The sequence below is a fragment of the Bidens hawaiensis genome, unplaced genomic scaffold (genome assembly GCF_021521415.1).
Source record: "Bidens hawaiensis isolate Kalapana, Puna unplaced genomic scaffold, B.hawaiensis_p1.1 tig00011081_1, whole genome shotgun sequence".
Classification (NCBI taxonomy): domain Eukaryota; kingdom Viridiplantae; phylum Streptophyta; class Magnoliopsida; order Asterales; family Asteraceae; genus Bidens; species Bidens hawaiensis.
The window spans coordinates 222,021-245,378 of NW_027491856.1; the positions used below are offsets into that span (position 1 = coordinate 222,021).

At 33.2% G+C, this 23,358-nt stretch overlaps 2 protein-coding genes and 2 pseudogenes across 3 annotated transcripts; 2 read left to right on the forward strand and 2 right to left on the reverse strand.

Moving 5' to 3' along the window:
* On the reverse strand, positions 1 to 2,179 carry LOC143537113 (large ribosomal subunit protein bL9c-like). The gene is made up of 6 exons (XM_077030951.1): positions 2,009 to 2,179; positions 1,803 to 1,930; positions 955 to 1,000; positions 777 to 874; positions 642 to 689; positions 1 to 169 (listed from the first exon to the last, which is right to left on the reverse strand). Exons 1-6 carry the CDS (start codon positions 2,162 to 2,164, stop codon positions 49 to 51), a joined length of 597 nt encoding a protein of 198 aa, XP_076887066.1. The 5' UTR covers positions 2,165 to 2,179; the 3' UTR covers positions 1 to 48.
* A 1,759-nt stretch (positions 2,180 to 3,938) lies between these two features.
* LOC143537091 (uncharacterized) lies at positions 3,939 to 9,842 on the reverse strand (annotated as a pseudogene). The gene is made up of 19 exons (XR_013135986.1): positions 9,340 to 9,842; positions 8,905 to 9,017; positions 8,681 to 8,745; positions 8,385 to 8,583; positions 8,177 to 8,294; positions 7,706 to 7,798; positions 7,496 to 7,577; positions 7,327 to 7,386; positions 7,199 to 7,251; positions 6,927 to 7,093; positions 6,608 to 6,839; positions 5,990 to 6,046; positions 5,858 to 5,914; positions 5,529 to 5,774; positions 5,367 to 5,434; positions 5,233 to 5,289; positions 5,060 to 5,153; positions 4,816 to 4,956; positions 3,939 to 4,260 (listed from the first exon to the last, which is right to left on the reverse strand). The product of XR_013135986.1 is annotated as an uncharacterized LOC143537091 (transcript).
* Positions 9,843 to 13,404: 3,562 nt separating this feature from the next.
* Positions 13,405 to 14,120, forward strand: LOC143537092 (uncharacterized protein At1g08160 pseudogene; annotated as a pseudogene).
* A 3,631-nt stretch (positions 14,121 to 17,751) lies between these two features.
* On the forward strand, positions 17,752 to 21,801 carry LOC143537114 (serine carboxypeptidase-like 51). The gene is made up of 13 exons (XM_077030952.1): positions 17,752 to 17,931; positions 18,370 to 18,464; positions 18,571 to 18,678; positions 18,781 to 19,021; positions 19,111 to 19,154; positions 19,730 to 19,797; positions 19,925 to 20,030; positions 20,589 to 20,788; positions 20,873 to 20,942; positions 21,165 to 21,215; positions 21,307 to 21,359; positions 21,446 to 21,578; positions 21,675 to 21,801. The coding sequence occupies exons 1-13, from the start codon at positions 17,787 to 17,789 to the stop codon at positions 21,777 to 21,779; spliced, it is 1,419 nt and encodes a 472-aa protein (XP_076887067.1). The 5' UTR covers positions 17,752 to 17,786; the 3' UTR covers positions 21,780 to 21,801.
* The last annotated feature ends 1,557 nt before the right edge of the window (positions 21,802 to 23,358 follow it).

The following is a 23,358-nucleotide window of genomic DNA, read 5'->3' on the forward strand; positions in this document are numbered from 1 at the left end:
ACTAGTTCACATACCTTGACACAAATTCTCTTCAAAGAAGTACATTTTTTAGTTAGCAAATACATTCAGCCTCACTTGAGCACTAACATCGGGATGAAGCTTTAGTTCTGCAATATACTCCCCTGTTTCCCGGATCTCAGGTAGAGAAACAATTCTTTTGTCGATATCCCTAAAATTAAACAAATAATTATTATAACAATTAAACTTAAGATTTTTATATTTAAAATTATTTTTTTTAATTTACGCCTAATGATGTATATAAAAAGAAAAAAAAATAATACATTTAATATACATATAATGCATAATTAATAAACCACAAAGTTTTATAACTTCTATAAATTACATTTTGGTTATACTTTATGGCTACAATTTATATATATTAAAATTTGAGCTCAAGTTAAATAGGAAGACAAGTAAGCCAACGAGCCTACCAAGCAAGCCAACAAGCCAAGCCTACCTTGACTCGGACTCGGGTCGGTTCGTTTACAGGCAAGCTGATTATGCGAACTGTGAGCTTTTTAAAACAAAATGGAAAAGGGAAGTTGCATAAGAAAAGAATAACTTGTATTTGCAACTGTAAAAGTATGTAACTTATACTAGACTTAAAATGGTTTAAAGTAACCATAGACCAGAAAGACTACCGTTGAAGTTGTGCCTTAATGATATCAACAAGATCTTGAGCGGTAACACTGCAAGCAACAAGAAGAAGCATTACTAGCAAGCTCAAAAAGAAAGATTAATTATCAAACTAGTCAGTGAATTCAATAGTCTCAAACCTTCCAAAAATTTGTTTTCCTTTCCCCCCCTTACGCTTCACCTTAAATGCTCCAACCGTTTCAAAAATCCGAGCAAGTTGAAGAGCCTCTTCTTTAACCTAATCAAAAAATAAAAATTTTAAATGTTCATAACATATCATTAATATTCCATCTGTTAATCAAAGCGGCCTGTGAATACCCGTTTCTTTTCAGCCTCAATTCTCTCTTCCTCAATTTTCATTTCCCTAAACAAAGAACAAAAGAATGCTATAAGGAAAGCTACAACGATGCGTATCTCAGTATCTGAACATCAAAGTGTCCCGTTAAAGTCACTCAACTTTCATTAGGTGTTTTGAAATAGAACATATATGAATCCTAGTTATTATTAGTAATTTAATGCAAGCATACACCAATTAGCATCACATGAGCTTAAACAGCCCTCAATGTTTAACCTATTGACAAACTGTAAGCATTTTTGTCAGAGATTTAAAAGGTTTCGTAGACCACAGACCATTAGGCTATGTGTAGTGGGGGGCTACAAATTGGGGGATAAGTGCCATGTGGCGCTCAGTCAGGAAAGGGGGAATTTTTGTTCTAGGGATGTAGTGGTGTTGTAGCCCAATATATATACATATATACATATATATGTATATATATACACACACAAGATATTAAAATAATAATATTCTCCACCCACCCACGGCGACAAAAACACGTCGCCCCCCCCCACCGGTCGCCCCTCTTATAGACCGGGGGGGGGGGGGTTTCCTCCAAGAAATCGCCCTTGTCGCCGCAGTTTGTAGCCCACTACACATGGCCTTGTTACAACAATCATTAATTTCAAATATCAAACAAATCCCAACATTTTTTTCTACCTGACATTTTCACAAACAGTGGATCTTTTCAACCCAATTAACAAATCATAAGTTGAAATATCAAACAAATCCGAACACTTATTCTAAGTGGCATTTTCACAAACAGTTGGTGGGCATCATCCAAGATGACCCATAAAATCCGCTAAAACCGAACCCGAATAACAAACATTACTTGAGAAGAACCGGAGTAACAATCCGGGCTTTGCCGGTGGGATGGAGAAAGTTTCTGTAAAACCCAGCTTTAACATCCAAAAGTTGGCCTTTCTTCCCCACATCAGTAACATCCTCAATCAATATTATCTATATACAAACAACAAAGAAAAAGAAGCCAATCAACACTTAATTCGCCTAAATTATGATGCGAAATGTGGGGTGTACCTTTCGTGTTTTCCTGGCTTTCTTTTGAGCTAAAACTACAAAGGCTGATGATGATGATTTGTTGATGCCTTCGTTGGTGTTCTTTGTTAGAGTGCGGTTGCTGAGCCAAGAAGATGAGCTCCATGACAGACTACTTACTGCCGGAGATGAAGCCATTGATGATGATTTATCTTATCCTGAATTGAATGAAGTGAAAAGAAATGGGTTTTGTTACGGTATCTTTTTAAGCTTTTATTATTGTTATATTATTTTATAATAAAGTACACCAACACCCCTCCAGAAATGGTTTGATTACATTTTATACATACACCTTTACATAAATAGAGACGGAGTTCTCAGACCCTTTGTGATAAGGCGCTCTGAGGGCGGCTTTGGGCGTGCACACCGTCGAGGGAGCCGTAGGTGGGGGCGCGGATGGAACGACCGGCATGGATGGAAGTGGTTTCTCTCTCTCTTACTCTCATACACACACATACACACATACATAAATATTTTTATATATATATAAAGGCCTTACCCTCCTCAGAAGTCAGATCTTACCATAGTTTTGCTATTGGTGAGATTTACTGAGTACGATGATCATGATGATGATGACCTTCACATAAAAAAATTAATAAAGTATAACTTTTTAGATTTGTTTAATAAGTAGTAAAATATATGAATGACTATTATAGTAATATGGGACATAAATGAAATAATTAAGTCTGTATCTTTTTACTTTTTACTGTCATTATTCATTGACACCATATGTATCCAAGTTGTATCTATTATGGATGTTCGCAATCAAACCAAAACGATTTTTCGCTAGGAAGTGTAAGCGACTTTGGCAATGCACGAGTCATGTCTTGATTAAATGCACGTCACTATTCGGACAATGTTAACCAAGGTTCAAACTCTTTCGGCCTCCTATGAACAAAACATAACTTCTCTTTCTCATTGTGGACCTTCCATAGCCGAAACATCATCCCTCCACGGTGGGCTCCACTATCCCAAGTGGCCTACCATAGCCATAAAACAACTTCCTTCTTGTTGTTCCAACATGAGCTCATGCTTCCAACCCATTAAGAGCATGTTTGGGATTGAGTTTGAAAAATGCTTATTGGCGTATTAGTGTTTTTAAAAAGCCTATAAGTTAAAATGTGTTTGGCAATCATAAAAATCTTTCTTATTTTAGTTTTATGATAGGGTTAAAAAATAGTTTTTCAAAAGCCTCAAATCCTGACTTTTAAAAAGCCTTAAACATGCTCTAAACAAGTCGTGGTACCTTCTCGAGCCTTGACAAGAGCCATCGCCGCAACCACTAATACCGTTACAACTGGAGGACCAAAGAAGTTTATAAAACCTCTTGAAGAAATCTGTGAATTCATCTTGAGCAGCGAATCGTTAGGTTTTTTGTTGACTGTAGATATAGCCAATATTTTTTATGTTGAGGTATGAATAAAGTGTGGATTAATCTGCTAAATCTCTCAAAAGTACCTTTTTTATTTCTTCTAGTTTTTATGTCACAAATGGTTTCACATCAATATGCTAATTAGAATAATTCATGTCTACCTACATACTTCTCTCAAATTTTGATATTTTAAAACAATTGTACAATATCAAAAGAGAGATCCAGCCAAAAATTGAGGTTTCTTAAAAATTCTTAAAAAATTGACACCAACAAATGACCTAGCAATCAAGAGTAATGAAACCGAAGCATGATTATGCGCTAACTGGTTTTAACAGTCAACCATGTAAACCAAACTCACCATTTAACTTAATATATTATTTATATAGCTTTTTTTATCTCGAAAATGTATCGTTATACATGTGAGGAATATAAAATACAAAATATTATATCGTTTTAAAATTTAATACAAACTTTGTTTTGAAAAATGAAATTATGAAAACAACAAATAGATATGAAAGAAAAACCAAAATTATATCCATTTTGACATCAGCATAAACTCCAAAACTAAAGTTTATATCTTCTAACCAAAAACGCCCAACGGGTCAGCCCATTTCAATTTGGACTAGCAAAACAAAAAAAAAATCCAATACCAGATTTTGTACCAAAACAGGTGATGTTTGACCTTTCTCCATATGTAATGTAATATATATAACCAAAAGAATCGCATTTTTGACCAGTCACAGCAGGCCCGATAAAACTTAACTATCTACCACCCAACCTTTTAAGGCTTCTGAACAGTCTTGTACAGCATTGAAGTTCCTTGAAAAACCATCAGCTGATACTTCTTTCTATACTGCCTCAACTGCAACATAATATCAGCACGGTCATCAATCATGTTGTTGTTTATCTTTATACCATATAACAATATTTGTAACAGAAATATGACCTTTAAAGCATGAAGGTCATACTAAATTACAATATTTCAATTAGAGGTTGCAAATAAGCGGGCCATACAAGTTCAGTAGCGGGTCGGATTTAGTTTACAAAGAACTATTTTGTGAATCTCTTTATTAGGTTTTTGAAAAGAAAATAGTGCCAGTTACGATAACAAAAGCATATGATTTTAAAAAAAATTCACCTTATTTTAATTAACTGATTTTTTAAAAACCTTATATTTTACCCGTTTGACATAGTTGGCACTATTTTTCTTTTAAAAACTTAATAAAAAGATCCAATAGAAAAAATGCTCTTGGTTAACCGAATCGAACCAGTTAACCTTATATAGATCCGGTTTTAGATTTTGATTTTTAAGAAAATTTGAGTCCAAGTTCAGTCTGGTCCAGTGTCAACCCAGTGCACAGCCTAATGCTGACAAGGCAGTAATTAAGTATAAAAAGAATAAATAAAAAGGGCATACCTCAACATCAGGCATTTTCTGAAACCCAAACTTGTTGGCCCACATGGATCCAGCTTCATCAGCAGCAGGGAGTGCTAGAATCTTTACATTCAAAGAGGCTAACAGTTCTTCAATGCAAGTAAACAGAGCCTGAAAAAAGCCCTACATGACAGCATTTCACATAAATCAGAACAAAATGCATTAACAAATAAACATTCAACAAAAGTTGTTCAAGGTAAACACAACCCGCCCAAATTTGACTCACCTGTCCTTCACATTCTTTACTTGTTGCCACTAAAGGAATTTCAGCTACTTCTTGCCCAAAGATACGAAAAATGGCAGCACATACAACATTAGAGCTGCACAATTAATATAATTTGTTGAAAATTAATAACAATGAAATGTGTTTAAAGTTTAAACAAAGAAATGAGGTCTCACTTGACTGTCAACGTAGCACAGTACATCCCACCATAGTCTTGTTGTTTTAAGCTTCTCCTGAAATAATTTCAATTTTCCAATTAGTACACAATTCACTGACTTAGCCATTAAACATCAAAAATAATATTAATTACCCATAAACCATGTGAGGAATAAGATCAAGACGGCTCGTGGTTGAGTCAGCAATTGGATCAAACCTATCCTGATATATAAAAATGGCAAATATAATAAAAAAACTCAAATACTCAAAAGTCTAAATCACACACACAAACGACAAGTAGTTAATGATTACTTACATGAAAAATTAAAACAGCTCTGGACAGCAATTTTCGGTTATCATCAGAGGCCATTTTACCACACAAAAGCCGCCATCTAATGTCCAGCTCAGCACTGGGTTCTAATTCTTGTTCCACCTGTTTTTTCTTTATAGGACCCAAAGAAGCTTCTGGAAGTGTTTTTAAACCACTAGCCACTAGGTTCTATAAACATGTGTGGATCTTGTTGCAGTTGGTACAACAAAACCATTCTCCTTTAGGCAATGCCTGTAATTAGGAGCATAATATATAAACACTGATAAATATGAAAAAAATAAACCATGTGTATAACTAAAAAATGTTTATCATGCCTTAAGGTTGTCCATTTTATGCTCCTTCAAACAGCCAACATGGTACTCTTTCTCACACTGAAATTAAAGGAAAAAAGTTAATATGTATCATTTAAACTGCCACATAGGCATGCAATGTTACAAAAAGCGTACCTGATCACATATGATGACAGTTCTCGGGCCAAACCAGACTTGCTAAAATCATGAGCCCTGCACAAATATAACATATAAACATCTAATCATTTAGTAGCAACAGAAAAAAAAAAACAGAAACACCATGCATAAACAAACTGAACAAACATAAAAGAAAAAGAAGCAAATGCAGGCTTACAAAGAATCGAATGAACACAAACAAAGCAAAAAAGCATGTTCCTGTCCGCTCATTTAACTTTAACCGAACAACCAATCAAACACGAGCCAAACAAACTGCGCTTTCTTGTTTGTGTTTGCTCGTAAAAAACACGAGCTAAACAAACCGAACAACCAATCACAACCGTAAACAAGCAAACATAACTGAAAACAGAACATGTGTTGAGCCTAAAAAGTTATTTAAAACTAGACTATGCTGTAACAGGCCAAAAAGTTTTAAACGAATATATTAATAACGTAAACAAACGAATCTAGACAAACGTAAACTGACAAACATGAATGAACGTAAGCGAACGAACATGAAAAAAATTTAAATGAACGAACGTAAATTGGCATTTATGAAAGGTTCACGAAGTGTACACTGAGCGTAAAGTTCACTTAAAAGCCCAAGAAGATGTGTACCTGCATAAAACGCAAGCAGGAGCTCCTCTTTTAGCTGGAACACCAGAATCACCAACTGGATTTTCAACAATGCGAATGCAATGTTTAGTTATTTCTTCAATCGGATCGATACCTTCAACCCGACCAGCAGCTCGTGCATTTTCATTTCTTTCAACAAACTTTTCTTTTTGGAACATATTTTGGCAGTATTTGCAATACCAAGTACCCTGCGGGACAGCCTCAGAGATGCACTCTGCAGTTTAGCCAATTACCAAACATTAATTTAAATAAAAAAATGCATTATATTAACTAAATAGCAATAAAAAGAAAAATATCTCACCAGGGTGAAAAGCTCTTGGGCAATTATCACAACACAAAAGCTCACCACCATCTGCACAGATGGAGCACAGATCATCATTTTCATCTGCAGAAAGCTTCCTTTGTTTTGAAAGTTTTATTGACAGCTCATGGAGAGATACGCCATTTGATGTGTAAATGTGTAAATAGCTGTCAAAAGATTAAAAGTTTCATACTTTCTTTACATGAAGAATAAAAAAACATTGCAAGATTATGATAAGGTAAAAAGGTAAAAGTGTAAAATAGAAAACTCACGGTTTGCGACGTGAAGCCCAACCAGCATGAGCTTCAACCTGTGAAGGGCTGACCTAATAATGCAAAAGTCAGTCAATAAGTTAATCTACAAAGATACAATTTCAGACTAAATTCGAACCAACAAGTACCTCACTCTTACAGCAATAACAAAAGATTGCAGAACCTTTCTTATAACCCTCCAATACTTTCTGCCAAAGGTAACAAAAATTATTATAAACCATACAAATAAAGAAGCAGCATATGAAAACAATGTTACAGCAATATACTTGTATCTACTTGATTAATGTAAAAAACTACCTCGCCACGAGCAAAATAAGCCAATGCTGTTCCATCAGCTAGCACATCCTCCTCCAAAACAAACTTGTGCATCCGCAAGTCTCTGGTTGATAAAATAATTATAATTCAGACATCATTCTTTTACAAAAGAATCAAAATTTCTAGAAACTGGCACATCAACATTGATCAACAAAGAAAGAACATAGCAAGTGACATGATAAGATTACTAACTTTCTGGTTAGTTTTCCATGGCTCTTGCTTCGAGCAGAACTATTGTTGGCTACTCGGGTGGTAGATTTAGGAGCAGGCACAGGGTATATTGACCTGAACATAACAAGTATAGATACTATTAAAAAAGAAAAAAAGCAAATCAATAAAGAAAAAAACAATGCATATGATTCTCAAACAAATAAAATGTACATAAGAGCGTATAAGTTTGACATCAACATCAATGAAATTGATGTTTGCAACATTTTCTATAAACTTGACCTATCACTAAGAAGGCCAGCAAAAATAACACAGCAGAGCTGTGCATATTTCATAGATTTAATCAGCATAAATAAATGAAAACAAACATTTTTATTATGGATCTCTTCAAACTCTAAGCTAACCCATTACCAAAAGTAATGACTATTTGCTAAGTATCCTCTTAACATTGTTCTTATTGAACACTAACAATACACTGTAATAGAAGGCAAATACCTGTCAACAATATCACTAGAGGGCACAGGAACCTGGGGTTGAGGCTTAGACTCTTTTAAATCTGTGCATGAATCACACAAAAGCATTGCCTTCTGGTTACCCGATTCAGGTAATGCACCTAAAGATCATCAAAACTTAGTTATTTAAAAACAAAACAACATATCATGCAGGTTCAACACTCTGTATAGCATAGACAACTCACCTTTTTATTTCAAGCAACATGCAGGTTTCTCTTTGTAAGAACTACCTGTTGCTTTTACAATGGCTTCTTCCATTCCCTCTAATGGAGCAGCTTTACAGGTGTTAAGCACCTCCCTTAACGTGCTACCATTATCCAAGTAAATGTACTCAGGTGGCCGCTTATTCGCACTTCCAGCATGCAACTCAAACTGATTGGGAGTGACAACCTACATTTACCAATATCACTAATCAGAATCCAAACAATCCTCTCGTAGCCTCAAGAGTAATCAAATAACAATATGCATGTAACAGTAACACACTCACCTCCTTCCCACCACATGTATCACAGAAACACAAAATTCCACATCCTTTTATCACACCTGCAAGTCCTATTTTCCACATGTTTCACCTAATCAACAGTTCATTAAATAAGCTACCGCATAACATAACATAACATAACATCAACAAAACAATATGCTAGGGCTGTAAATGAACCGCACGTCCGTACGGAAAGAAGTTGTTTATGGTCATGCGTTTAATTAACAAACCGGACATGAACAATAAATTTTCGTTTGGTAAGCTTAACGGATGAACACGGAGAGAGGCCGCGTTCATTCGAGAGTGTTCGTGAACGTCAGGTAACGTCTGGTAATGATTATACCTATACCTTTTGAAATGAATGTGTAATCATTTATGTTCATTTGTTCATTAGAGTTGTTTATGTATGTTTGTCCATTAATGTTCATTAGTGTTCGTTTGTTCATTAGTGTCTACTGGTGTCCGTTAGTGTTCTTTTGTTCGTAAGCGTCCGCTTACAATATTAACAAACGGAAACAGACAAACTCAATTCCTTAATATACGGACACATACACGGATTTTCGTTGGTTGAGTGTTCATGAACCATCCGTTTATCCGACAAAAGCTTAGCCTAACAAACGAACACAGACAAGGTCCCGTCCTGTTCGGTCCGTTTACAGCCCTACAATACGCTAATAATAATGTAACAATCTTCAAAGATGTGAATGTATACCTTTGATCCACGGACATACCTAACAGGCGATCCCTCGAGCAAGCCGGTCTCGAGCAACTCCTTCAACTTACTCGGAAACTTCTTCAACACCTTAGTCTCCAACCTCTTCTCATTCTCACCATCAGAACTAATCACATTCTCATCCTTATTAACAATTTTATTATCATCCGGTTTCAAATCAGAACTAATCTGTTCAATCTCCATCTGTTCATCCACCACGTCACTCTTCGATTCCTCATCGTCCGCGTCATTTCCGTGCCCTAGATCGGCGTTTTTCAGCTTTTTATTAACCGGCGAAGGCTCCGGCGACACGGTAGGCCTCCGAGCACGTGTGCGGCCACAGACGGCGTAATTCTCCGAATGAGATTTCATCGCAAAGGCGAATTCGCGTTTCAAGCCAGGGTGAATAGACGATAACACGACGTATTCGTCAGCAGCGTCGGTTCCGTTAGCCATTGGAATTTGGATTAATTGTTATAATTATAGGAATTGGGATTGCGAGTGTTTCGGAGAGATTTGTTTTACAGCTGTATTGACGGTGTAAACCCTAGAATTGGAACGGAATTGTACGGGGGGAATGGAATCGGTGAAGGCTATATTTGGAATGGAATGGAATTGAGATTTGGATTTGATTTGGTTTTCAAAGGGTTTGTGAGTGAGAGCAGATAGAAAGGAAAGAAAAGAAAAGAAAAGAGGGGATTATTGGGTGTTCTTCCTTCCTATTTCCTACTACACCTTTTGTGAACAAACAATAAACCCCCCCAGAAACTTCTTTCTTTGGACGATTTTACCCCTTTAGTTTACTTTTAGTCCTTTTGAGATTCCTTTATTACAAACTAAGGTGTTTGGGATTGCTTATTTTCATCAACTTATAACTTATTAACTTTTTAAAAAGAAATAAAAATAAAGTATTTGGGATTGCTTTTAATGTGAGAGGGAAAAGTTAATAACTTACACTTTTGTAACTTATTAACTTAATGAAAAGTTACAATGAGATAAAATAAGGAATCCCAAACACCCCCTAATTGGGCTTTTTTACCTCTCAAGTTTTATTAGTTTTAAATTATTCTCGGTAGAGCAATTTATACGAAAGTTAAATTTTACGATGAATTAAGTTAGTTTTACTATGATTCAGAGTGTTTTATTAGTGAGCTTCGAGCTAGATATAACTTTCGTTTATATGATAATTTTTTTGGAGGTTGTTGATAAGGAGATTTTGCATCTACATAAATTTTAATAATTTGCAAATTAAAACCAATTATTTAAATTATTGAAAACTTTTGTTCGTAAAATAAAAATTAAATATGATTCTAATATTCGAGATAGTTGTCATAACTACACGTAAAGCAAACGGTAATTGTGTATATATGGTTAACGGTGTTTTGGCCGAATTAAGCAAGCTTCTCGAACAATCTATTTACAATTTTGTTTCACATGTATTTTTATAATTGTCGGTTCTAGTCCTATTTTTAGACTACTAAAGTTATATATGATATTCTTATTTTTTACAACTTTAAAATACGCCTATTTAATACCTAGAAACATTTTTTTATCCTATATTTGGGACCTTTAAAGTTATCACTTCTAGAATTATTTTACTACGGGATTTGAATTAAAAATTATTTTTTATAACTTTTATTATGTAGTTATTTATATAAATTTAAATACAACATGTTTATTTTTATCTATATTACGATGTAAATTTTACAAAATGAACTTAGTCGAATTTAATATGATTAAAATAAAATACTAGAACATCATCAATTAAAGTAAACAAAATTGTGTTTAAAATTATACAAAATTAATAAAAGTTTCCACATTTAAATGTACGAATAGTAATTTTAGTTTTCACTTACAGTTTTAGTCCTCAAATAATAAAAGTATGTTATGAAGCCATGCTGAAAAGTGAAAATAGTAAAATCTAAAAATGTGCAGGGGCATTAAAGTCCATGTCTACATTTATTGCTTCGACTCTTCATTTGCTATTTTAATTTGTCATTTTACTTTCCTTTAAAATTTAAAATTTTGTTTTATTTCCACGAAAATGTTTTGAGAGGCGCGAAGGCACTATCTCGGGTCTACTACCAATATGTTGTCACCTACATTAAGGATCCGCCACGTGGGACAATCAAATACAACGAAATACGAACTCCAAGAATAGAGATATACAAGTGTACACCCACGTGGATAAAAACCTTCACTAGTTGGTGATATAAATATAATATAACTTGACCACAAAATGCTTATGAGGTTTTTGTTTAGCCACACGTATGACGTATGGAATATAGCCGCGAGGAGATGACTTGGTGCCCGATTGTCGGGCTACTCTCCACGTGACGATGATGTTTAATCGAAGAGTTGTGACGTCAACTGTGAAGATACATGACAAATGAAAAAATAAATGTTTTCGATTGGTTTGTGTGACATGTTTATGAATAATTAATGTTTTTTATGCTGTAAAAAAAGAGAACAAAACATGTATACGTTAATCTGGTAGCTAGCTAATACAATTATATTAAAAATGTTTTATAGTGGCACAATGTGAGAATTTTTTTATTTTTTTTTTTTGAATGACAAATTTCATTAAACCATCAGCTGTAAATTGAAACAAACATAACAAGAAAATCAAAACAAAGCTTTAAAAGAAGCCACAAAGAATAGTCGAAGCTCCCTCAAACAAAACAATAAAAAACTAATCACCCACTAACCCCTCTATATGCTAAGGGAAAATAAATTCTAATCGCCTCCACATAAAACAAATTACCCTTAAATGGGACCTCCACATTCGAAAGCACCCAACCCAAAAAAAACTATTGGTCAGCATAGAATTTTATCAAGCGTACGTTCCCTATTCAATCTCCTCAACCACTCCGCTTTAACCCACCAAGCGCCGCCGTTAATTAAAAGGCATAAACATCATCTAAAACAGTTAAAACTCCCTTCCACTTCAAAAAAGTTCGTAATATTTAAATCATTCTCATCCATCACAATACCCCCCAGTTACCCAACCTCAATGGTTTTATCAATCTCTAGTTGAGTCGAATATATAGCCAATGTAAGATAACTACACTTTCATAATTAATAGTTATATAATTATAAACAACGCATAATGAAATTAACTTAATCAACTAAATTAGCCGATGTGTATCTATTTAAGAAATAAGTAAGACTCACACATATCGTGATGTAAAATAGTTAAGGTCGGGCAACACAACTTTTATAAAAACATAGCATTTTTATCTCAAATGGGATACCCATATATATTGTTAATATAAATCATACACATACCAAACACGCACTTGTATTGTTTGAGATGGTGAAACAAACCTCGTCAAGTATTTTGAGTTTCCAGAGGGTAACTTGGCACCTTAGTTCAAACTTCACGATCAACAGCTTCGACCACCAGCCATCTTCTTATTCTTCTTTGTGCATTGACAGCATATCCTCAACAACATATCCCCCCCCCCCTCCTCCAAAAAAAAAACTGGTGATACCTGTCAATCAAGATCCAGTCCTCACCTCTCAAATGTTAGATTCCATCTAACATATGCAGCTCTTGATCACTTACACCATTGTTGAACGATAAATCTTGACAAAACGCTGGCCAACCTTGCTTGAGTTCGAACTAAGCTAAGTTAAAGCTCAATTTTCATGTAGGTTATATGAATTTAAGTCCAGCTCAGGCCGAGTCCAACCCGTACTTGACTCGACCCGCAGAGCTTGTCAAATAGAAATCATCTCTCACCTGAAGCGTCAGCAAATTAGGCCCTAGGCCACTCTCCTTTATGTTTTCTTTTATAAGACCGAAGCCCATTTCTAAACTTGTTTGGTCTTAATACTTGAAGCAGGCCCATGAAAATGAGGATCCAGAGACCAGTGGAAAAGATTCACAAAGGTGAGTTCCAAAAATGAATAAAAGAATCACTTGAGAGTTCTACTTATTCATTCTCCCTCCATCTCAAGTTAAGCATCATTTATACCCTTTTTTCTCTCTCCATATTTTCAAGTTAAGTATCATGTGTGTGTTGGAAGGAAAAAGTAAACACTTGGTTGCAAGACACTTGACATAAAATTCCCACCTTTTTGCATACTATATAAAGCCCATAGCTAGTTGTCAAGATCTATGTAAAAATGGCTAATGCTACAAACCCGCCCGGGCCAACACGCTTCAGGCTCTTGAAGCTCATCCTAATAGTCTTGTTTGCAATCGTAGTCCTTGTCGGTCTAACCATCCTCATAATTTGGCTAACCATCAAGCCCAAAAAGCTAGTCTACTACATTGATAATGGCTCTATCCACAACTACAATTTATCAAATGCCAATCACCTAAATGCAACCTATAATTTCATCCTCATTGCACGCAACCCTAACAAGAGAGTTTCTATTTACAATGATAAAGTTGAAGTTGCTGTTTTGTACGATGATGAAACTATTGCCAGAGGGAATATTGACCCGTTTTACCAGCACAAAAGAAGCACGTCAAGTTTTAAGTTGGATCTTGCATCACATGACGTGGCGTTGCCAGATCATACTGCACGTGATCTGAAAGTGGAGAGGTCCTTAGGTCGGGTTGAGTTGGGTGTGAAATTGAAGGCTAGAGTAAAGTTCAAGGTGGGAGTGTGGAAATCAAGACACTACCACATGAAAGTGTCATGTGCACCTATTATACTTCATTTTTATTCTTCCTCAAAGGTCTTTCAAAGGGCCAAGTGTGATGTTGATTTTTTATTTTAGTGTTGGTTTGTTTGTGTTTTCTTGAACATGAAGGTCTGTTTTGCAATTTCTTTGTGGATTTGGTTGAATTTGAAGTATTGTAATTTGTATATGTGATATATCTACTTAAAATAATCAAATGTTTATATTTATCGTCATTGCAATTTGTTATTATCGTCATTTTTTACTTGTTTACATTTAGTATTCTTGCTTTGAATGCTAAGATCCAGCTGTAGAATATATGCATTGTTCAAACCTAGACATCTGTACGAGACGTTATTTATATATACATCTCTGATAAACGGTTATATGACACAACAAGTTAACAATGTTGAATTTAATAAACTCCATAACATGAAATACACAACATGACACAATTAACATGATTACTTAAACGGATTATACATGTCATATATGGATTAAGTGGAATGTATTTGTATAAAAACATTTTTAATCTTAATCGTGCCCCTAACATGTCAACCGCTTGTGACACAAACATGATTATCTCTGCCAATCATTTTTTACTTTATGTAGTCATCTAGTGTTACCGAATCGTATCATAAATTACCAACTCTATGTTAAACATCTAATCATCATAATCTATTAAATCTATAAACCGTGGGTGTTCAGTATTCGAATTCAAACTGATTAAATTAAAAACCGAACCGGATTTCGATTTATAACAAATAAACGGAAGCTAGCCCATACTAATATTCAGACACATATATACACACATCAATATTTCCTTTTGCTTTTGACACTTTTGGTTTCCTCGCGTCTGAAGCTACGGAGTTACTTAGCCAAGTTCAGTGGATCATGCATAGTAATAATGTTAAGACTCCAAGATCAGCAAATGTACTTTTAAAATATTGGGTTTTGCAATACAAAAAGGGTAGCGGGCAACAAGCTATTTGTTTCAATGTAATCACTATATTGCTTGTTTATTTTGTTTTATATTCGGACCAATAGCGATATTAATTTCTATGTAGCCCGCTACCCGCATTTGGCCATTACCCAAACACTAACCCAATCCAACACCTCCACATATTTACATTGTTTTCCAGATGTACAGAAATTGGAATCCATGCCAAAAATAATATATGTGATCAATAATTGAAAAACGTACTCATATTTAAATGACAACAAATTATTGTTTGAATATTTAAAAAACAAACACTCGTCCTTTTCGAAAAGCCCAAGGCCCCTAATTTATAAATGTGACTGAATGACTAGTAGGGACAATGTTATAAACTTAATAACCAAATTAACACAACAACAATATTCAATCTAATCAAATAAACTTATAAACTTATTTAAAGAGATGTCGTGAATATTCTAGTAATGAATTTTCCAGTAAAAAGTTAAACAACTTTTACTAGTAATAATAAAATTAAAATAAAACATTAAATGAGTTAGGTAAAAAGTACTATTTTATTATAACTTCATTGTTTGACTATACAGTGAGTTGGAAATCGATAATGCTTGTAAGTTGACGCACAACATATTTGTGTTTACTGTGTGTAGCAAGATAGATTTTCATTTTTCAACCAATTTCGCTCTTAAAAATAGATCAACACATCTATTGCGAGTGCTCGTGCACATTTGCTTGCATTCACATGTTAGCATGTTCTTGTAGAGTTGTTTTATATGAAGATATTTGTTATGATAAGAGAATATAATTTTTTTATAAAACGACCGTATAAGTTATAGCATTCAACCTCTCACACCTAAACAATATTATTTGTCATCACAGATACTTATTTTTTTTAACGCACCTATACACAAGACTATGTGTTGTGGTTGGGGGCACCAAATGCAAAGCCCCTTTGGGCGCAAACTTGTAAGCGAGAGAATGGCGAATTTGCCTTGGGTTTGTGATGAATTAATTAGGGTACTAAGAGCATTCCCAGCTCATCCTCTAAAATTATGTGAGAAAGGTTTGTAAATTATATGATGGGGTTGTGAGTGGTTTTATGAGTGCAAATTATAGGGTGGAGAGAGAAAAGGTAGTGATTTTTTGTAAATTTGGGAAAAAGATAGTGATTTTTTTGTAAATTATAGGGTGGAGAGAGAAAACTGTAATAAAAAATATATAAAAAATATTATTTAATTAAACAGGAGAGAGAAATGTAGTGTTTTTTAATATAATTATCTGATATATATGGATATAGGGATAAGGAAGGGGATGAGAATGCTCTAAGAGCATTCCCAGCCCATTCCCTACCCTATATATATATATATATATATATCATATAATTACACTAAAAATCACTATTTTCTCTCTCTTCTGTTTAACTAAATAATACTTTTCATACATTTATCATTATCATTTATATTTCCTTCACTCACAACTATTTTAAGAAAATATTAAAAAATTATACAGTATGAATAGTGAAACTCCAAATTTAAGTTTCCTCTATAACATTTTCTCTCTTCTCTACCCACAAATCACAACCACTCATAATCATACCATATAATTTACAAATCCTCTCACATGTTTTCAGAAAACGGAATGATAATGCTCTAATAACAATAATACATGTGGCATGGAAGGAGGCACCAAAGGCAGCTAACCATATCACCATGTCTAAGTGAAAATAAGATTAACTGGGAGCCCACCTAGAGATACTTAATTATCCTTTTATTCACATTAAAATAATAAAAACAACTGTTATTTCCAATGCAAATCAATTAATGTAACGAAAATAAATAAATGAATGTATGAACTGATTCAAATCTGTAAGTTTATTGGGATTCATATGCAAGTTTTAACAAAATTCGTAACTTTTGCTCTGACTTATTATTATGGCAAAACCTAAAGCCCATTCCTTTATAAAGAACAATTATTTATTTCCATTTACTTAACTCTTAATTAAATAACCAAAGCCCATTTTATCGTAATCGAAATAAAGTTGCAGATATGGATCGGTTTTAAGTTTTGCCATAATAACGGGTCAGAGCAAAGTTACAGATTTTTGTTAAAGCTTGCATATGAATCCCAACAAAGTTGCAGATGTGGATTGGCTCGTATGCTTATTTATTTCCATTACATTAATTAATTTTGTTAAAACATGCATACGAATCCTATTTAGTTAAAGGGTATTTTTATCATTTCTTACTAACTTAATAGACTAGAACTAACCGAGTTATTGATTTGGACTGAAATGACAAGAAATGAAGCAATGAGGACGGAAATGATTAAAAAAAACTTTTTAAACAAAAATAGCAAACTACATATATTGAAGGGTCCTGTTATGGACACCCAGACACACGGAATGTACTGATGAGTGTTTTAGCAAAATGAGGTGTCTCTAAAATTCCTAATATTGAAATGATAGTTCTCTCTATAAATTTTCTTTTTCATACAATAAGAATTATTAAAACACAAAGTTAAACCTTGATTTCTGATGTGATTTTTATTTCTCTTTCTTTTCTTTTTTTTTTTGGTTAATATTTAAGATTGAAAGTTGAAAGTATATTCTTAAAAATTTACAAGGAGGATTTGATCAGAGGAATAGTTGAGTAAAGTCATTTTCTTGACAGCAATTGACCCTCTTCACACATATTCACCAATCTTATCTCTTCTCATTAATTCACCCAAATAATTGTCATTTTCTCACATGTATATATTTTTTATATAATCGAACTGTATTCCTTTCATTTGTGATTCTTGCAGCCTTTCTTGAAATGTGGAAGTCCCATTTTGCTGCTGCTTTATTCAATGTTTCACTCGTGCTCTTCTTTCTTCTGCCACTTTTGTTTGCTCAATTAGCCTCTGCTGCTGGAACCCAAGATGGATCAGAAAAATGGGGTTATGTTGAAGTCAGGCCTAGTAAGATTCAACAATCCCAATTTTCAGTTTGACCCATTTTGTTTCTTCTTTTCAAGATTCAATCTTTTTTACCATTCTTGATGGTGCTTATGAAAAAGTAAGGCCATATGTTTTTTTTTTTCAAGATTCAATCTTTTAACCATTGTTGCTGAGTGTGTGTTTTTGTTTTAGTGGTCTTTATGAACACAAGAAACACGTATGTATTTTTGTTACTTTTTCAAGATTCAGTTTTTATTAATCATTCTTGTTTATGAGCACGGCAGGCCATATCTTTTATTGTTTCTTTCTCAAGATTTAATCCTTTTGCCATTCTTGTTTGGATTTTATGGTGTTTATGAGCACAAAAGTCCATATGTTTCATTACTTCTTTTCCAAGATTCTTTTTTTGTTGCCATTTTTGTATTTGTTTTTGATGGTGTTTAATGTTTATGAACACAGAAGCTCATATGTTTTGGTGGTATTACAAAAGCCCTTATAGAACTGAAGATCCCAACAATCCTTGGCCTGTAATTCTTTGGTTGCAAGGTGGACCTGTAAGTACTTTTTTGGTGTTTATGCAAATGGAATTTAAAAAAAAAATATTTTTATTTTTGGAATATGTGTGTGGTCACTATGTGTGTGTTCTTCACACAAATGCAGGGTGCTTCAGGAGTTGGGACTGGAAATTTTGAAGAGGTGGGCCCACTGGACTCTTTCTTAAAGCCAAGGAACTCCACATGGTTGAGGAAAGCAGATCTATTGTTTGTGGTATGAAAATCTTGTCAAAGCTTTTAGCTTTTTATAAAAAAAATGTTAGTCTTTTGTTAAATTCTGTTTATATATGATTTGTTAATTTTGGTGGGAAATTAGGATAATCCAGTTGGGACTGGATACAGTTTTGTAGAGGAAGAAGGGCTTTTGGTGAAAACTGATGAAGAGGCTGCAACTGATTTAACCACATTGTTGATTGAAATCTTTAATAGAAATGAAACACTTCAAAAGAGTCCTCTTTATATAGTGGCAGAGTCTTATGGTGGCAAATATGCAGTCACTCTTGGACTCTCAGCTCTCAAAGCCATTGAAGATAAAAGGTTAAAGCTCATTCTTGGAGGTATACATTTTAATTTGAAAATCCCTCCAATAATAAAACAAATTACTTTGGTATAATTTTTTCACAAAAGTTTTATGGTTTATGTTAAGGAATTGCTCTTGGAGATAGCTGGATCTCGCCCGAAGACTTTGTGGTAATTTCACTTGATCTTTTAGCTATAATATGATTAAAAGTGACAAACTTGGGTCTTATTGAGCAAGATATATGAAATTTACTCAACACGAATCAATGTTTCTTGAAGTTTATATCATTTTTGCCTAAAAAAACTTAGAATAAAAATTCGGTCAACGTTTCCTGAGCCTTGGTCTCTACTTAATCAATATTTATAAAATTAGCCACCTTGAATCAAAGTTTCTTGGAACTTTGATAGCTTTTTCGGCTAAGAAAACTTAAGTATAGAAATATAGTCGACATGTCTTGAACTTTGGTCTAATTAATTAATATTTATGGATCTAGTGACCTTGAATCAAGGTTACTTGAATTTTGATATCTTCTTTAACTTTGATCAAGTTAATCAAAATTTATAAAATTTAGTCGCCTTGAATCCAAGCTTATTGAAATCAAATATCCTTTTGCCTAAAAAAACTCAAAATAGAAATTGGATCAAAGTTAATTACTCCCTTTAAAAGGTGTCATGTCTGAGCAATTATTAACCTTTAGAACATATCAAACAAGATACTCCTTTCTAAAACCTTAAAAAATTATTAGGCATCATGGGGTCCACTTTTGAAGGATGTTTCAAGGATAGATGACAATGGTTTAATCGAATCAAACAGGTTGGTTTTCCGTCATCAACCGTGTAAATTATGATGTTTTCGTGCATGTTATTCCTACGGAGGCTTGATAAATGCTTTAAATTGGATTATATTTTCTTTTATCTAACGAGCACATGTCAGGAAACAGTCTTGTTGAGAAAATAAAGCAGCAAATAGCAAATGGGAAACTGAAAGCTGCTACCGAAACATGGAGTGATCTTGAAGAAGTGATTGACACCAATACCAACTCTGTTGTATGTTTTACTCCATAAGTCTAGAGGTGGAAATGCCAAATATGGGTGTGGTTCATTTAACAGGTCAAAATGAGTTCGGGTCAAACGGGCTTTTCCATATTGTCAAAGATGGACCGGGTTAACCCATAACACATTTTGTCAAAAAAACTGATTTTTTTACAATAATTGGCGTGCCATATATTATTATATATGAAAATCATGTTATTTAAAAAATAATAATATGTTTGAGGTAACTTTCACTTTGTCCAAAAATTTGATTTTTTATTCATCATTGGCGTGCCAAGTATCATATTACTATTAAAATAATATGATTCAAAAAAAAAATCATATGATTTATATAATAATATGATTGAGGTGACTTTCATTTTGTCTAAAAATTTGATTTTTTGTACCTATAATTGGTGTGCCAAATATGATTACAAAAATCATATTATTTTAATAGTAATATGATTGAGGTGAAGTTTAAGCGGGCAAAATTTTGGATTTTATTGTTATGAGATTAAACATAACCTGAATCGACCATTTTTCCAATAAACAAATTTTTTGCATTAACTGTAGGATTTCTACAATTTCTTATTGGACTCCGGGATGGATCCAGTGTCAATGACAGCATCGGAACTAATGAGTGTGACCCCAAGGAAGAGGTACTCAAGATATCTTGATTCTTTGAAGACGTCTCCGGGTGAGAATGGTGATATTGATCTCTTGATGAATGGCATCATTAGAAAGAAACTTGGGATTATCCCAAATGATGTGGAGTGAGTTTATATTTATTTTCTTGATTTTTCTTGAATTTAAAGCACATACCAAATTTATAGATTTGAGTTTTGCTTTTACGACAGGTGGGGAGGACAGGCGGGCCTTGTTTTTGAATACTTAGAAGGCGATTTCATGCGACCAAGAATTAACGAGGCAAGATTCTAAATATTAGTTTTTACCAACTATTAAATGATGCATCAATTTATTTTTTTTTCAACTTCCACATGCAATCAGTGTTTTACTTGATCCCATTGGTTAGCAAGGTATTGGTGGGCCCACGGGAAAACTCACGTTTGCAAAAATTTAAAAATATAAAATTAAAGAATAAGAACAAGATGATTACTTATGCTTCTTCATTTACTATTTGTTGAATAGGTTGATGAACTCTTGAACAAGGGAGTCAATGTGACTATATATAATGGTCAAGTATGATCTTTTCCTCTTTGAATGCTATGCAAATTTCACTAAACTTTGTAAAAATGATAAATTTGTTTTGAACTTGGTGTTGTTTTTTTAGCTTGATCTTATATGTTCAACAAAAGGAACTCAATCATGGGTTGAAAAGCTCAAGTAAATTCATATTTCTCTCTATGGTAGATTTCCAAATTCCAATGTAAAATTACTGTTTTACCCTTGTGCTTTCTTTTCTTACAAAGGTGGGAAGGTCTAAAGACATTCTTGAGCATTGATAGAATACCATTATATTGTGGAGATGGTAAAGCTACAAAAGGGTTCACCAAGGCTTACAAAAATTTACACTTCTATTGGATTCTTGAAGCCGGTCACTTTGTAAGTTTTTCACTCACAACCCTTATATATAATACTCATAATTTTTTTTTTGTGATTTTTTTTCATAATTATATGATTTAATTATATGATTTGCAGGTTCCCGTAGATAACCCGTGTTTAGCATTGGATATGATAGGTCACATCACGCGTTCCCCTCTCCACAAAGTAAAAGATGATATGAAGAAACAAAAGTGGAAATAACAAACTAGCAAGTCACAAAGAAGTAACAACATTAAGAGATGAAGAGATGCTATTAACTCAATAATATGATTATAATTTGTATGTTCATTTAAATTTCAAAATTGTTACACATTTAAATACAATAAAGTATACAAAACAATACACCGATATTGGTGTTATTTCCATATATATCTATTCATAGTCGTCTATTTGAAAGACACTTTAGAGCATTTTTCCGTGTTTAATCATGGATACCTTTAGTATCTACTTCTTGTTTCGTCTTTAAATTAACCAAATTACCAATTTTTTCATAATGTGTCAAAACATATCCTAAATAGGCATGTGTAGAATGTAACAGGCATTTTAATTTTGTAATCTTCCAATCAAATTTCATTCATTGTAGCATTTGCCAACATAAGGCTCTCATCATAACTTTTAACTATATTATATATCAAACTCTTACAATCCTTCTAACTTTATAAAGTTAAAAAAGCCAGGTTACTTTTTTTAACAAATTTTGTGTCACAGCTTCTCATTTATTTATATCTATATTTTTTTATATAGTTATGTCTTTTTCAAAATATTTGAATATCTCATACATATTGAGAAAGGACATTAAAACTACAAATGTACATAATTGAAATAGTTTGCCTATTTTTATAAAGCGTTTGTAAATATATGCTATAGTTACAACTGAAATATACTTTTATAAGGTTTTATAAGGTTTGTATCGAATACAAATAAAATAAACATACTAATCGTACGAATTGAAGGATTTGACAGTGGCAATATTCTAATTATAGGATTCTTTCATCCTTCATCTGCAACTTATCGTTCCCACGTCTTTTCCGCAAAATATGTACTAATTGACATTTCCTTCTCTAATTGCTCCATTGCTTCCACATGCCTTTTTCGTATCATCCACTGGAAACCCGTTGTTTGATGAAATCTAGTAAATTGTATGATTCAGTTAAAATATAGTTTGATGCTAAAAAACAGAGCATGAATTTTTTAAGGGGTTCATGTGAAATAAACTAAATCAATCAATTGAAATAACGTATGTTGATCAATTTAGGTAACAAAGCTCGATTTCAACTGAAATAACCCATTTGTTTTTGTTTGATTCATATTCATGATTTATTCTATCGTAAAATATCATTAATTTGCCTGAATAGATAAAAAGTTACAATAAGTAGAGTAATTATTTAACCAGTTATTAAATATAAGTAGAGGAATTATATTCATAATTAGAGCAATTATGTAACTGGCTATTATGACTAAGCATATAACTAGAGTAATTATGTAAATGGATGTTATGTGTAAACATACGACTAGAGTAATTATTTTTATAAGTAAAGTAATTATGTATTAAATATTGTGACTAAATATATAACTAGACTAATTGCTTTTATAAGTAGAGTAATTACGTACAAATACATTATTTTCTCATATTCAAAATATGTGATTCCATAATTACTCTAGTTAAATAAATGATTACTCTAGTTATGATTAAATAATTACTCTAGAGTAGTTAGATAATTACTAAGGATAATTATCCCCATCTTATTCTACGTAATTACTTCAGTAGCTTCAATTAATT

Excerpts from the sequence above, each read along its gene's own strand:
- LOC143537114 (XM_077030952.1), top strand. The coding sequence starts at position 17,787 with ATGTGGAAGTCCCATTTTGCTGCTGCTTTATTCAATGTTTCACTCGTG. Across the intron at positions 17,932-18,369 it reads TTATGTTGAAGTCAGGCCTA|AAGCTCATATGTTTTGGTGG; the intron begins GTAAGATTCAAC and ends TTATGAACACAG. Across the intron at positions 20,943-21,164 it reads TGCGACCAAGAATTAACGAG|GTTGATGAACTCTTGAACAA; the intron begins GCAAGATTCTAA and ends TTTGTTGAATAG.
- LOC143537113 (XM_077030951.1), bottom strand. The coding sequence starts at position 2,164 with ATGGCTTCATCTCCGGCAGTAAGTAGTCTGTCATGGAGCTCATCTTCT. Across the intron at positions 1,001-1,802 it reads GTTACTCCGGTTCTTCTCAA|GGAAATGAAAATTGAGGAAG; the intron begins GTAATGTTTGTT and ends TTCTTTGTTTAG. Across the intron at positions 875-954 it reads TTGAGGCTGAAAAGAAACGG|GTTAAAGAAGAGGCTCTTCA; the intron begins GTATTCACAGGC and ends TTTTTTGATTAG.